Source organism: Bombus huntii, chromosome 11 (assembly GCF_024542735.1).
Source record: "Bombus huntii isolate Logan2020A chromosome 11, iyBomHunt1.1, whole genome shotgun sequence".
Classification (NCBI taxonomy): Eukaryota; Metazoa; Arthropoda; class Insecta; order Hymenoptera; family Apidae; genus Bombus; species Bombus huntii.
In genome coordinates, this window is record NC_066248.1 from 4,605,307 (window position 1) to 4,617,938 (window position 12,632).

At 30.0% G+C, this 12,632-nt stretch overlaps 3 protein-coding genes across 5 annotated transcripts; 2 read left to right on the forward strand and 1 right to left on the reverse strand.

Moving 5' to 3' along the window:
- Positions 1-51: 51 nt before the first annotated feature.
- On the forward strand, positions 52-2,669 carry LOC126871441 (excitatory amino acid transporter 3-like). The gene is made up of 8 exons (XM_050630284.1): positions 52-859; positions 932-974; positions 1,106-1,136; positions 1,213-1,396; positions 1,476-1,709; positions 1,793-1,984; positions 2,327-2,461; positions 2,535-2,669. Exons 1-8 carry the CDS (start codon positions 363-365, stop codon positions 2,659-2,661), a joined length of 1,443 nt encoding a protein of 480 aa, XP_050486241.1. The 5' UTR covers positions 52-362; the 3' UTR covers positions 2,662-2,669.
- A 938-nt stretch (positions 2,670-3,607) lies between these two features.
- LOC126871422 (RNA-binding protein 26) lies at positions 3,608-9,164 on the forward strand. 2 transcript variants are annotated; one of them, XM_050630216.1, is made up of 10 exons: positions 3,608-3,814; positions 4,830-4,948; positions 5,006-5,303; positions 5,389-5,550; positions 5,623-5,981; positions 6,056-6,304; positions 6,377-6,892; positions 6,992-7,776; positions 7,867-8,121; positions 8,315-9,164. In XM_050630216.1, exons 1-10 carry the CDS (start codon positions 3,756-3,758, stop codon positions 8,393-8,395), a joined length of 2,883 nt encoding a protein of 960 aa, XP_050486173.1. In that variant the 5' UTR covers positions 3,608-3,755; the 3' UTR covers positions 8,396-9,164. The 2 variants fall into 2 exon arrangements, with proteins under 2 accessions (XP_050486173.1, XP_050486174.1); XM_050630217.1 differs by having other exon boundaries at positions 5,392-5,550.
- On the reverse strand, positions 8,927-12,529 carry LOC126871452 (sodium/bile acid cotransporter 7-like). 2 transcript variants are annotated; one of them, XM_050630319.1, is made up of 6 exons: positions 12,001-12,529; positions 11,197-11,354; positions 10,890-11,116; positions 10,646-10,789; positions 10,327-10,576; positions 8,927-10,138 (listed from the first exon to the last, which is right to left on the reverse strand). In XM_050630319.1, exons 2-6 carry the CDS (start codon positions 11,330-11,332, stop codon positions 9,894-9,896), a joined length of 1,002 nt encoding a protein of 333 aa, XP_050486276.1. In that variant the 5' UTR covers positions 11,333-11,354; positions 12,001-12,529; the 3' UTR covers positions 8,927-9,893. The 2 variants fall into 2 exon arrangements, with proteins under 2 accessions (XP_050486276.1, XP_050486275.1); XM_050630318.1 differs by lacking the exon at positions 12,001-12,529 and adding an exon at positions 11,481-11,994.
- Between the last annotated feature and the right edge of the window lie 103 nt (positions 12,530-12,632).

Below are 12,632 nucleotides of genomic sequence, written 5' to 3' on the forward strand. Positions count from 1 at the left end.
ATCTCTTATATTGTATTATGATTGTAAAAGGGTCATAAATATATCTCTGTCATAAGATATCTTTCTCAAGGTAATGTTCCCTATTTTTAAGTAGTGCTTCATCCATATCCTCAACACTTTAGATAAAACAGTAAGTTTCATAAAAAGTTATTTTTTCTGAAAATTCTATAACAAAGAAAAAATTTTCTTGTATCATTACATTAGATAAGAATCCTTATCTCTTATACATACAAAATTCTTTCTGATTTTGCGTTATTAATATTTATGTAAAAAAATAATTTAATAGTTTTTAATACAAAATACAAGTTCCTCTATACTAAATCACGATAATTTAGTGACAAATATTGGTAAATTGATACATAATGAATATATTAAAAGAAGTACTGAGACAGAAGATAATATTGTGGACAGTTATTGGTGTATGTGCTGGAATTTCATTAGGACTCATTCTTAAAACTTTTACTCTTCAACCATGGACCAAACGAAATGTAATGTATCTAAAGTTTCCTGGAGAACTATTCATGAGAATTGTAAATTGTTTAATATTGCCTCTTATAACATCCAGTATAGTGAGTGCTACTTGCAACTTGAAAAAATCAGGTAAGTATAAAGCAACTTACATTGTCATCACTGTTAAACAAGAATTTCTTATTACAAATCTTAAAATTCTAAAATGCATAGGTCGCATTGGAACAATGGCATTATATTACTATACAACGACAACATCACTTGGAATAATATTAAGTGTTATACTAGTTCAAACAATAAGACCTGGTGATTTACTTAAAGATAAAAACATCATAACACAAAATACAACCAGATATTCAATAACAGTGGACACAATTTTAGATCTATTTCGGTAGTTCATGTATAATATTAATTTGTTTCTTGTTTTTATTTATTCAATCTATTTTCTTTATTTATATTACAGAAATTTTATCCCAGAAAACATAGTGAGTGCAACCTTATTCCAGGTAATAAAATTTTATAAGTTTCTATCTTTCATCTGCAGCCATTATTATGATCAATTTAATTAAAACAAATTACAACTTAATACAACAACTTAATTTGAACAACAACAAAAATAAATAAAACACTATTTCAGTATCAAACTGTATTACAAAAGAATGAATCAGGTATGTTATAGCAACATAAGAAAGGATTAAATTGAGCTTATAAAAGTTAAATTAAAATTTGATTTCTATCTTTTAGTACCAATTGATGAATGGAAAATAGATCATATGAATGTACCAGGAACAGATGTATTAGGATTAGTAGTTTTTAGTTTAGTCTTGGGATTAGCAATTGGAGATATAGGTGCAAACGGAGAACCTTTAATAAACTTTTTTCTGTCTTTATCAGATGCAATGATGAAGATCATGAGTTGGGCAATAATGTAAAATTATTAAATGCTAAATACAATAAAAAAGAAATCATTAACTTTTATTACATGCAGACATATCCATTTTATACAGGCTAGTACCAATAAGTGCACTATTTCTTATTTCTGCAAAAATTCTTGAAGTAGAAGACTTTAACAGTTTAATAAAAAGGCTTGGAATTTATATTTTAACTGTCTTTAGTGGTTTGCTTATACAAGGTTTAATATTACTTCCTCTAGTGTATTTTATATGTACCCGTCAATCTCCATACAACATCATAGTTAAACTTGGACCAGCTTTTGCTACAGCATTTGGTACATCATCAAGGTATTTAAACTAAGACAATATGTTGTTAATTTATTGCTTGTTAATAAAATTATTATATTATATACTTTATATTTATATTTCAGCACAGCTACAGTTCCAGTAACAATATCATGCTTGGAACGCATTGGAATACCTTCTAAAATATCTAATTTTATTGTACCAATTGGAGCCACCATAAATATGGATGGTATAGCATTATATGAAAGCATTGGTGCAATTTTTATAATTCAATTGCATGGATTACAATTTTCATTGTTCAAGATCATAATAATCTGGTTTGTATGAAGATAAACAACCTTCCTATATAAATTTATGAATTGATAAACAACTTTCAGAAACATAATGAAAAATAATAATTAGACTATGAATTTTTATTTATTGAATTGTGTTTATAAAATTGTGAATTACATTTATAGAAAATCTAAAGGTGCAAACATGTAGAGAATGGATATAATATGTAAAAATATGTGAAATATTTGAAGGTGCTTATTATAATATTTAGGAAGTAAATGAATTCTCTACATAGGTTTAATTCTTTTAACTGCAATTATAAAAATATAAATTTGCATAAAAATCCGTAGTCTAATAATAATACAATAATATTGGAAAATTTACAGTATAACATGTACTTTGTCGTGTATTGGTGCTGCCGGCTTACCTAGTGGTGGTTATGTAATGTTAATAATGGTATTAAATTCCGTGGGAGTTCCAGTAGAAGATGTTTCATTAATTATCGCCATTGATTGGTTCGTGTAAGCATCCAACGATGTATTTATGCAATTTTAAATATTCATTAAAATATTAATAATCACAATTTATGTTTAGAGACCGTTTTAGAACCACTTTAAACATCATAGCAGATGCATTAGGGGCTGGCATAATAAGTCATCATTATAAAAAAAGTAAACAAAATTCTATACCAGAGGAAATAGGATTATATACTTCCGCGTAATAAGTTGAAATTTTAAGTAAATCAAAAATTATTGAAATATTTGGAATGTAAAAAATAATATTAAACGTTATTAAAAATATACTCATTTGTAAACAAAATAATGTTTGTATACTGTAAATGTAAACTTAAAAGGTCCTCTTATATTTTTCTTCAAGTTTTATAAAGATATTCGATATGTTTTCCCATGATTTAAATCAATTTTTTAAATTTGCATTACATATATAAGTGATAAAGTATTCATCGAAAGAAATTTAAATTTTACGAATTTAAGGATTTTCAGAATTTCACTAGTCTAGTAATGTATTAGTAATTTGTGTTGACAATGTTGGATAGTTATTTGCAATGATCTTCGTGGTTTCAATTAAGAATATTTTACAACTATGTCTTTTTCAATTTTTTAATATACGATAAGAATTACTAGCTCTAAAAATTACATTTTATCAACGTGAAGTATATTGAATTTAAATGTGCTCTTGCTAACGAGTCGAGCCCAGATAAATAAATACATAAAACCACGTGATCAAAATCTAGAGGAAACAAGATGAAATCTACTATCAAATAGACAATTACTTTTTCGAATATTAACCTCATTAACCTCAAACAGTTAAATAAATATGTGTACTGTTATTTAAAGAATTATTTATCAGGATTAATAGCTCAATTTAAACATTTTCTACAATAATATAAAGCTATCATCTGAAAATTATAATTCAATAGTAATCAACTATTAACTAAAATCAGTTATACTTTTCCAAATTCGACTGATTGAACAAGGTATAGGCATTCTTAAATGTATCAAAAATCCACTAAAACGAAGACTTTTTGGAACAATGCAAACACAACTATGTACAATATACTCTATGCTAATAAACTAGCGAGCGAACCTAACCTACTTAACATACTGCTGCAGCGATTCCCGTGACATTTTCTAGAAGTGAAAAGTCTATCTATGTGAACATTGCATGTATAGGGAGAGAGATTTCAGAATGGCGACTGTCTTTACTTAGGAGAGTACTTATTCCCGCCCAGAAATTGTATAATTAACGTGTGTCTTTGGAAAGTTCCATGTGATTTTCGTTGCGTATTTACTGAAAATGATAATAGAGAACCCGGATCAATTCAAGGCGTGGCTCACTGCCGTCTTGGAACCACTGTAAGTAGGCCAGCTTGTCCGAGTACAGTTTTAGGTGTATGTGTACGCATTTGATGTTGTAAATGGCCGTACATGTGCTATGCTTTACACCCTATGCAGAATTATATTTACATGTATTATTGTTGCCTGCTTCTGACTGATTGTTGATAAATCATTTCGACTAGCGATCCTCCGTCAAATTTATCGTGTTCTTAATAATAATCAATCAAGTAATGATATGCCCCATTCTCATGACTATATCGTATCTATTTTGCAGCGAACGCATTTCAAATAATTGAACGTAGTTTGTTCAATTATGTTGCATTTTAACCCGCAACACATATTTTATATGTGTTTTATTCAAATATACTAATAAGAACACACTTTTTATTTGCTAATCTTCCCACATAAACAACTTAAGCAATTACTTATTCCATAACAATTTGTTGACAGTAATGCTTATTTAAAACATCGTTTACCCTATGGACAGGGATCAATATTCGAAATACCTTTTTATTTTATATATGATTCTTATTATAAACATCCTAGTAATTATATATTATTACATCTAAAATAGAAGATACTTTAGTTAAAGACATATTTCTAAATATGTTAAAATTTAAATCATACATACATATTGAATTAGATCTTTAATATTACTTAAAATAATTCTTTCATTGATATATAATTAATTAATTGCAAACACGTAACTAACTTCATTTATTCATTTGTAATTTATTGATTTAATAAAGTTTAACCTTTTGTTTTGCATTTTATAACCTGTAAACAGGTTTCTATTGCAACATATCATAACTAACAAAATAAAATTTTACTGCATGGCTTATTACATTATTATGTTCCATAATTATTTACTATATATACGATATAAGATTTTAAATATAAACTTAGTTGTTACATAATTTTTGTATAATTTAATATATATTAATTTATAATTTTTTATGTATCTATCATATAATAGACATAATTATTTTACAATTATTTATTCCAAAACATTAATATTAATACAATCTTACAGTTGTGATGCAGATCCTGCTGCATTAGCAAAATATGTATATGCTCTCGTTAAGAAGGACAAAACACTGGAAGAGTTGCGAGGTGGAATGGTTGAACAGCTCGATGTATTTTTGCAGCAAGGTATATTCAAACAGTGTTGGAAAATTTATTTTGTATTATGATATCTTTTCTTTACAGAAACAAAAAATTTTGTGGAATTGTTATTTAAAACATTAGAGACTCAAGAATATGTACTTCCGCCTCCAAAAAGTGATCCAGATGGTGGTGGGACACCACCAGGTGTAAATCCACCACCACCAGCATTAACTACAGATAAAGTAACTGAAAGTACAATTGCAATTACTTCTATGAATACAAATCCTCCTGCTCCACTTCAAATGAATGGATCTGCACCTATGGCAATAGGTAAACGTGAAACTAGAAAATCAGACTCTGATAAAGTTGACAAAGAGAAGGAAAAACGTTCTAGGAGTCGGTGAGTTTTTTTTTTCAAATTGTTAAAAAATCTTACAAGTTGTGTGTAATATAATTTTTTGGAGTATGATCTATACATATTTCAGAAGTGGTCGGATGAGGTCCCGAACAAGGTCACGTTCGCGCTCATGGGAGAGAGATAGACGTAGATCAAGAAGCAGGGAACATATTCGTCGTGATCGAGAACGCGACAGGAGTCGGCCATGGAGAAACGAATCGCCACCAAATACACGACGACATGACAGAAGGTCTATACAAAATTTATTTCAACTAATAAGATATTTGAATTCTTTTTTTACAATATTTAATTTATTTTATAGACGGAGCAGAAGTCGTAGCACATCACCAATACGACCAAGAATACGAGATGGTCCTGATAATCGTGATCACAGAGCGCGATTTAGAAATAGATCTCCGACACCACTTCGATCTAGATCCCGATCAAGATCATTAGATCGTAAAAAGATAGATCGCACCGAAAGAATGGAAGTGGATAGAACAGAAAGAATTGACGGAAGTCCTGGTGGAGGTACTCCAACACAGGATAGCAATCATGGTGATGTAGACATGAGGTTGTCGACTACTAGTCAATCAATTCAAAGCGTCGTTGCCGTCGCTTCTAGTGTTCCAAATAACCAACCAGGTTTTCAAGCCAAGAGGAGGTGCAGGGATTTTGATGGTTTGTATTTATCATCAAGAGATTTCAAAGAAGAATGTAGGGAATTTTGTGTAATAAATAATTAATATTCACAGAAAAAGGTTACTGTATGAGAGGTGATCTTTGTCCCTATGATCATGGTACAGATCCTGTTGTATTAGAAGATGTAGCTCTAAGTCGCGTTCTGACCTTTGGCCCACATAGTGCTCAAGCACCAGGAACAGTACCTGTAACAGCAGTACCAGAACCACCCCCAGGACCTAATGGAAATGCTCCACCACAACACCTCCCTCTCGCAAGTTTACCTCCTCCACATTTAAGGAATCAACATCATTCTGATATGGGTAAGTATTTTTTATTCATATATAAAATGTTAATACATAGTAGTAATAACGGTGTAATGTGAATCTTGATAGATGCTTTTGCGGAATACAATCCAGATGCACCAAGTATGGAGCCGCGAATGCCATGGGGTAGACATCCTCAACCTGGACCTGGAATTTATGGGAGGGGTCGACGGGAACTGATCAGTGTGCCAGTAATTCCACATACAAACTCGTCTGATATACCACATACTCAAACAAATCCATTAAAACGTAAACAAGCATTCGATTTTAATCGTCTTGGACCAAAACAACGAGTGGTACATAATCCAGCTAATTGTTCTCTGGAATTAAAAAAAGTTCCGCGTAGCCTGAACAACATAACCCAGTTGAATAATCATTTTTCAAAATTTGGTAAAATTGTAAATATCCAAGTTAATTTCGGGGGAGATCCTGAGGGAGCGCTGGTTACCTTCCAGCTACCAGCTGAAGCAAAGGCTGCATACAGAAGCACGGAGGCTGTGTTGAATAATAGATTTATCAAAGTTTTTTGGCATAACAATGTTAACAACAATGCAGCTGGTGGTGCTATTGAAAACGTACCACCAGGTATGTACTATTCATATTTTTTCCCATACATTGACTTGTTCACCAATTATTTTTTTATAAAAAAATTCCATATTTAATACAATGCTCCATTTCATTCAGGATGCCGTCCCTCTGTCAAAGAACGATTAGGTGCTGCTGTAACTGCGCCAGCAAAAACTGAAGAAAATGAATATATTCCCACTCGTCGTTCAACCGAAGAACAAGTCTCACAGACTTTGGTTCCAACTTCGCCAAAAACCACCACTGTTCCTACGCGAGAAGACAAGGTTCTTGCAATAAAAAAGACACAAGAAATATTAGCCGCTAAGGAAACGTTAAAGAAAAAACAGGAAGAGAAACGTAAAGAGGCATTAAAATTAACTGCTGATTTGCGTAAAAGAAAACAAGAATTATTAGATAAGCATTTAATAGAAATTCGAGCTTTGATTGACAAAGCTGAAAAGAATCCAGAACAAAAAGATGCAATTATGGCAACAATCAAAACGATGCAACAATCTATTGATAATTTACGTAAAGATTTGGCTGCAAACGGCCAAATTGGTGGTAACAAAACGCAAATCAAATCTAGAGAACAAACCCAAAAAGAGATCTTAGACGCAGAATTAGATTTAATGACCGCGCAACAGGAAGGACAAGATGCTGGAGAATTGCAAAAGAGATTAAATGAATTGCGAGCACAAGCTGCTGCATTAGGTTTAAATGCAGGGCCAACTGCTGGTCGAGGTACAAGATCTAGTAGAGTTATACGAGGTAGTCATGCATTATCATATAGGGGACGCGGCAGAGGAAGCTTTGCCCATGTTTCAGTAGATCATAGACCTACAAGTCTTCTAGTCTCTGGTTACGAAACCGAAGAAAAGGCTGAAGTTTTAGCACATTTTCAAGTAGGATTTCATTTCTATTTCTTCGTACATACGTATGTTTCTACTTTTGTCTGATCATATAAATGAAAATCTGTATTATTCGTATTTCAGCAATTTGGAGAAATAGTGAATCAAATAGTAGATGACGCAACGCCTTCGATTGTAATCAATTTCAAATCAAGAAAAGAAGCTGAGATAGCTTTAGTAAAAGGACGCACATTTCAGGATAGATTATTGTCTATAACTTGGGTCTCTGGACATCACCTACATCGTGGCGGTGGTGGTACAAATGCAAATGCATCTGTACAACTTTCTTCACGTTCTGAGCAAGCACCACCACCCACCGATGAGGATATTGACTTAGAAGTGAGTCATTAAAATTTCAGATTACAATGTAATTTCTAAAAACGCAATTACCTGTATTTTATTTTATTTTATTTTATTTTATTTTATTTTTATTAAAATCTCCTAATTGTTTTCTAACATACAAATAAATAATAAAAATTGCGAAATATTTTGTTCATCTTTTTCATGGTACAAACCTGTATTTGTGTAACAGGGTAACGCTGAGGCATTACTTCTCGAAGAAAACGAAGAAGAAGAAGACGAAGATGGTGAGTCGCGAAGCTGGCGGCGATAGCAGCGTCAGCGTTATTCGTGACAAAAACTTGGTACCAACTACAATGACTGTGTGATGATCTGGGCGAATCAATATATGCTCAGCACTTGCGCCATTGCTGCACTATCGTTTAATGCGTCAAATGCCATGATTTACATGAAAAAATCAGGTTATGAGCTCATACACGTTATTATGAGTGTTACACTATTTGTTAATATTATTAAATATATACACATGCGCATTATAACGGTATTATAAAAACATGTGCCGTGTCAAATTGCGCATAGTGAAATAGAAAACAGATATACAAGTTTCCAACAACAAAAAAATTAACCAAATTTATCCCATTATTTGTAGAATAAAATCGCTATGTTTTGTATGGGAAACATCTTATTCTGAATTCAAAGTCCTTTTTCTTTGTGTGTAGAATTGTGACTTGTCTCTTGTTATTTCTTTCGAGATAATCTATAATAAACAAGTAACCAGACTTTTAGATGTAGGTAGATACTTATAATTTTCAGAAATTTTACAATCGAAAGTGAGGAAACTATATTTATAACTTGTAAGATACAAATACAATTTATTATATAATTATTACATAAGATTTAGCGTACAACGCTTTTAAGTAGTGTAATTGGTTTTTCTTTTTTACTTTCACTTAATGTACTATTTAAAATTGTTCCTGTAATGATGTACAGTGTAATGTATAATTGTCATGATTTCCTTTTATCAAATGTCAATGAAGCTAAGTTGATTAGAACTGAAAAAAACTTATTCATGCATAATTTTACACTAGTTGTTTCAATATATACTGAAAAAATAATATATAATTGTTATATACAAATTTTTTAAATTAGTTTCCAAGGTAAGTATTAAATTTCGCAATAAATAAAGTTCATATACACCCTGCGTGAAATTTAAAGAAAAAGAATCACAGACTATGTTTCAAAGCCTTTGGCATTTCGTTATACATATAAATAAACTTATTTGATACATTTTGAAAACAATTTTGAGTAAAATCCTACCCAATATTTTGTTAAACGTTTTCTTTAAACACTTTCAAATTACATTATGTAAATAATTTTCATACGATTTTTATATATTAAAATTTAAGATCTTAATCTACTTAAGCCTTTTTTATTTCTTAACTCCATGTTTGAATACTACTTGTTAAGGCATCCTTTTCTATAATGAACGTGATCATTAAATAAACAGATTAATTACATTTTTAAGTATTCTAGTAATACGTACCGAAATACCTTACAATATTTTACTACTATAAAAAGTAATATAGTATATATTTTCAATGTTTCGCTATTATGTAAGTACATTAACAAACATAAGAGAAGAAAGGAAAGAATGTTCTTATTAAAAAGCTTATATACTAGGAAGTACACAAAAAATACATATAATCAAAGGAAATTTACATAAACAACAAATAGTATATACATGCAATTTCACATGGAATGCAAAGTATACAAACAAAATTATTCAAATTAATCACATAACGTATTTTACATTATGGAGACAACCAACTAGCTAATAAACTACCTAACAGCAATTGTGCAACTGGTAGTACAGACAATGGTAAATTTACTGCAGGACCATGGGCTGAACCATGATAAGCACCACGTAAAACCCAGCTTCCAAGACCAACTGATTTGTGAGTACTTGTAAAAAGTGCAGCTAGCAAGATATTCCGAGGTAACCACCGAGAGCACAAAATCCAACACAAGCAGCTAACAAATAGTTGTCCCACGCAAGCTTGAACATAAAAGGATACTAATAACACAATGAAGTAACAAAAAACATACAATATCTTGTATTTAAGTCAAATTAATAGTACTTTGACTGATGAAGATGGTGTGCATACATGCACTAACATTATTACAACAATTATTGCCGTTAATGTTCATCTGGTTACATAGATGTAAATTTTAATAGAAACTTACCAAGTAATACGCATAATAACACATCAGTAGCTTGCAAAGATGATGCGTCTACCAACACAGCATCACAAAACCAATGATATGCTGTAGCTAATAATAGTCCTTGAGAAAACCAAGGTGACTTAATTTTGAAACAAACATCATACTTTAAGATCACAATTTGAATTGCAATACCAATAATTAATGGTACAATTGTACTATAAATGGTTTCCTTTACATTCACACCAACTAAGGGAGGTGTAGATGCCCCTAACTAAAAGTATTAAAATTCTTATAAAATGAAAAACATATACCAATTTAAGTTTTAATAATGAATAAATACCACAAAGTATAATAATATAGGAGATATAAATAATCCTCCAAAATGAGATACTAAAGTAATCACAATGCTTGTTGACAAATCTGCTTGTGCCAATTGACACAAAACAAAACTTGTATTAAATGGAGGTGGCATACAGTAAAGTACCTAAAAACCAAAAAAATTAAAATAGATTACTATAAAGTATCTGTATTAGACTAGAGTATTTATACAATTATTGAAAATATTTTGATTTTCATTTATTTACTTCCATTCCTTTCAATAACCACACATTGACATTGGCATAAGTCAATAAACATACTCCAACTCTCATCAGAAAGGGCATTAAAATATATATGAAAGTCATTGTAAATATTAAGAGAGAACCATTGCTTAATGTTAAATAAAGTGTTTTTGGATCACATAATAGGCCTGCTTCTAAGTACGTTAAAGGAACAGCAAAATATCGAATAATAATATTTCCATTCAGAACACCTGAATTACAAACATACAACATAAGAATAGTAAGACATAAAATATATAATTTACAAATTTAATTGTTTGAGAATTAATACCATTTGTTTTACCAAAATGTGGCTTAAGTGAGGCAAGCATCATACATAAAAGCATTGATAGAAAATATCCATATCTATATAAAAGTTCATTCTGCCTTTTCTTTGGTTGAACATCCTGTACATAATCTGTTCGCATTTTCACTTAATTTTATATGTGCCTGTAATAATTTAAATAGTTTAATATGAATTTATTTCAAAAAGCTTGTTTACCATAGTAATAATGGAAGAAAATGCAATGTGATTTATACAATAAAAGTGTCGATAACAATAAAGGGGATTCAAACCATTTTTGTAAAAATTAGAGTACATCTGCCTACGAGCAAGTTCAGCCAGTGTAGCATATTTTTTCTGGATCTTCTTTGAGAAAATTTCATGCACTTTCTCTCTTAAAAGATTTTGTGCGTGCATATTTGTACAAAATACTATATGTACTATAGTCCTATTTAAACATGCTTGAAATATTATAATTAAATAAAGCAAGCCTTATTTGCTATAATACTATATCAGATCTATTTGATATAGTATTTATACATTCACTTCTTATAAATTATTCTGTGGTATATTTTACCACTAAAAATCTCTATAAAGTACGTATTTTAATTACTACAGTATAAAATTAGGCAAATATAAATTAAAGTATAAATGCATCTAAATTGAAGCAATATGTAAATTTATAATTAATCTTTTATACTATGCACAAAACTTGTCATTCATCTTTTAACATTTTTTGTGATTTTTATATTGCACGAAATAATAATATTTTGTGCTAATTAAACTCGTATCAAAATATAATTATGTATTTACACGTTATCGTGTTGATAGTTGTTTAAACTCAAAAATTGTACATGAAAGAACAAAAAATTATTACATGACCATAACAAATAAATTCGAAGTTTCGATTCATTAGAACTCGTTAAAATTTTTCTAAAATACTTCAAACATTAATAACGGACAGTTTCATGTAACGTTTAGTTAATTAAAATATTTATTATCTCTAATGGTCAACTCTTCAAGTAACAACAGTAACAAGTAATACAATGCTTCTTACTGCATCGTATCAAAATACCAATGTCTATAGCATCAAAATGTATCGAGAAAACCTGTTTTCGTTTTCTTACGCATGCGTAATTGAAAACAAACATTTCCAACTTTATTATCATCTTTATCAAAATTCAGTTCTTATTAGAAATGTCATAAAGTATCATCAAAATTTACGCTGCTTGCAATATTAACGAAGTTGTATTAACAAAACGCTTGTTTATAAGGATAATTCGAATATAATAAAAAAGTATGTGTTGTTATTCAAATTGTTACAATAATACAAAATGTTAGTATGAAAGTCTTTATTTTTTGTAATAAATTAAAAGCAGAAAAACGCAATAATTAGTAATTTACATTTACAAAATTATTATACTTGGAATGAATATAACGATGAA

Excerpts from the sequence above, each read along its gene's own strand:
- LOC126871452 (XM_050630319.1), bottom strand. The coding sequence starts at position 11,332 with ATGCGAACAGATTATGTACAGGATGTTCAACCAAAGAAAAGGCAGAAT. Across the intron at positions 10,577-10,645 it reads CTATATTATTATACTTTGTG|TTAGGGGCATCTACACCTCC; the intron begins GTATTTATTCAT and ends TAATACTTTTAG. Across the intron at positions 10,139-10,326 it reads GTTATTATGCGTATTACTTG|CTTGCGTGGGACAACTATTT; the intron begins GTAAGTTTCTAT and ends TTTATGTTCAAG.
- LOC126871422 (XM_050630216.1), top strand. The coding sequence starts at position 3,756 with ATGATAATAGAGAACCCGGATCAATTCAAGGCGTGGCTCACTGCCGTC. Across the intron at positions 6,305-6,376 it reads TCAACATCATTCTGATATGG|ATGCTTTTGCGGAATACAAT; the intron begins GTAAGTATTTTT and ends GAATCTTGATAG. Across the intron at positions 8,122-8,314 it reads ATGAGGATATTGACTTAGAA|GGTAACGCTGAGGCATTACT; the intron begins GTGAGTCATTAA and ends TTTGTGTAACAG.
- LOC126871441 (XM_050630284.1), top strand. The coding sequence starts at position 363 with ATGAATATATTAAAAGAAGTACTGAGACAGAAGATAATATTGTGGACA. Across the intron at positions 1,397-1,475 it reads ATCATGAGTTGGGCAATAAT|GCTAGTACCAATAAGTGCAC; the intron begins GTAAAATTATTA and ends CATTTTATACAG. Across the intron at positions 1,985-2,326 it reads TTCAAGATCATAATAATCTG|TATAACATGTACTTTGTCGT; the intron begins GTTTGTATGAAG and ends GAAAATTTACAG.